Source organism: Austrofundulus limnaeus, unplaced genomic scaffold, assembly GCF_001266775.1.
Source record: "Austrofundulus limnaeus strain Quisiro unplaced genomic scaffold, Austrofundulus_limnaeus-1.0 Scaffold1185, whole genome shotgun sequence".
In the NCBI taxonomy this organism is placed as follows: Eukaryota; Metazoa; Chordata; class Actinopteri; order Cyprinodontiformes; family Rivulidae; genus Austrofundulus; species Austrofundulus limnaeus.
The window spans coordinates 68,589-70,751 of NW_013953587.1; the positions used below are offsets into that span (position 1 = coordinate 68,589).

At 45.3% G+C, this 2,163-nt stretch overlaps 1 protein-coding gene across 1 annotated transcript in view; it reads left to right on the forward strand.

Annotated features, from left to right (window-relative positions):
• The first annotated feature begins 897 nt into the window (after positions 1–897).
• The window catches only part of LOC106534479 (cytochrome P450 2K1), a 6,751-nt gene continuing 5,485 nt past the window's right edge, over positions 898–2,163 (forward strand). Inside the window, exon 1 of the mRNA XM_014031134.1 lies at positions 898–930. Coding sequence (XP_013886588.1) covers positions 898–930 — 33 coding nt within the window. The remainder of the gene's footprint in view (positions 931–2,163) is intronic.

The following is a 2,163-nucleotide window of genomic DNA, read 5'->3' on the forward strand; positions in this document are numbered from 1 at the left end:
GTCATATATCCAAACAAATATTTAATATGAAAGCTAAATAACTATTTAAAAGACAACATATTTATGTTGAAGCTAAATAGTGTGTAGGATTTGTTGTTTTCAGCGGCATCTAGTGGTTGAATCATCCTCCCTGGTCCTCCCCCCACCCCCACCCCCCCGCTTCCAAACACAAAGGAGTTGCTACGGTGTCTCTCAGGTGTCAAAAACCTTTGATAATTCCAACCNGTATCCCACGTGGGCCACATCCTTCCCAGTCCAGGTAGGCTGCATGAAACRGCTGTGAAATGAGACGGTCTAGCTTTCACTTGATGTTAGCTTTAAGTAGTTTTGCGTGACCACGCCCTACCCGTTAACAWAGTGATCAGTTTCATATCCAGTGGAGGGCACTAGTGCCCTAAAGTGTAAATGCACTAATTGCGGAGCTAAATTTCTTGTCTGCCCTTGAGGGCTTTTACTCATTTTCTCCAGGTGTATGCAGATTTGCACTTTTTMATTTTAAAATTGGGGAGCGCTAGTCTAAAATTTTCAAAGACTGTTGACCATTATCATCATTTAAAGCAGGGGTGGAAAGTCATCTGAAATTACAGTTAACATAAATCCCCTAATATCTGAAGTGTTTGTCATTTTCTTGAACAGTAGAGAGGGCATGCTGTCACAAAGCAACACCACGAGGAAACGGCTCCTCTCAGACGTTTGATAAAACCACACAGAGCTTTATCCTGTAGCTCACTGTCCTGGGTGACGGCTCTGAATTTAAGAGGCATCTCTCACAATTCTTTGCGTGGYAGGACGCAATTGGAGGAGTAAACAMCCYCGCCCTTCTCCAGCGGCGTGCCTGCTGTGGTTCTGATCTGAGGTTCTGATGAAGTGTCTCCAGGTTCCAACCACACAGGAACCATGCTCAGCCGTGCAGTTCTTCGATGGTTTCGGGTAGGGNGCATAATTGCTGTTTTACAGCAGGTTCCTGTTCTGCAGCACATAAAACACTCAGAATTACAGCATCACAATCACATCATTATACACTATAGACACAAAGACAAACAAGCATACCAAATTTCAAAAAGGCAGCGTTTGCAAAGTAGGCCGTCTAAAAATGAGCACAACAAAAAGTGTCCAGCAGATGGCAGACAAGATTCTTCTTAAAGGGCTGTAGTTTTGAAACGGACTTTATGGTTTGAGGAATGTCATTCCATGCAATTCAGACACCCTGTATTCAGTTATAAATATTTCAATCTCGGATCATTCACTTATTTATGTCATTAAAAAAAACCTTAAGAAACCTACAGGTCATGTGCATAATTTCATTAAAACAAGCGACTAATCACTTGTTCGATTAGTCACTCCGTCCCGGCTCCCACCGCCACGCGTCCAGGCCGGCAAGTCCACCCCAGGCGCTCCGTCCAAACACGAGGGACAATCCGAGGGCCGAGGGACTCCATCCACATCCGCCACTCCACCGAGACACGCCGCAACAGCAGCAAGCCGGAGAAACCAGTCCAACCGGCAAGGCAGATGATATTTACCAAAGTTAGGATAACTTATGGTCGATGCTTGTATACACGCCATAGGACGCTTGTGGGCTGTTGTTTTTCGAAAATGATGTCCGTCATTTGCGTCTTTGATCTGTTTATGTAGCATACAGAGTAACAGCAACACTAAAGCTGAGGTAAATTTGGTCAAAAACAGACCTGCAGATGCCTGTAAAGCCAAATGGGATGTATTTTCCTGCAGCGATACTGCACAGCTACATACATCTGCTGCCACCGCCGCCATCTTTCCCCACAATTTTAAAAGCAACACTTTCTTCTYGGTCYCTTATGCGAGATTTAGCTACCGAACCAAACGCCCTTCGTCCAACTTCTGAGTCACTCTGAATGGATTTTCCCTCAGAGTGGTTTGAATACCCACTAACAGGGGCGTGACACCTATCATCATTTCTCCAGTAAGGCCCCCGGGCGCGGACAGGTGGGGAACGCCTCTGGCGAGCAGGTCGCCTTCGTCTTTCTACCAGGGTCCACTCGCCCTCCTCGTCAGCCRTTCAGACACTTTTAATTTCAGTTTCACTTCTGAAGAAGTTGAAATGAGTGTGTGTGTGTATGTGTGTGGGTGAATGGGGTAAGAACGTGAGAGTGTGGTGTATTTTTTATTGTTTTTTTTTCAGAT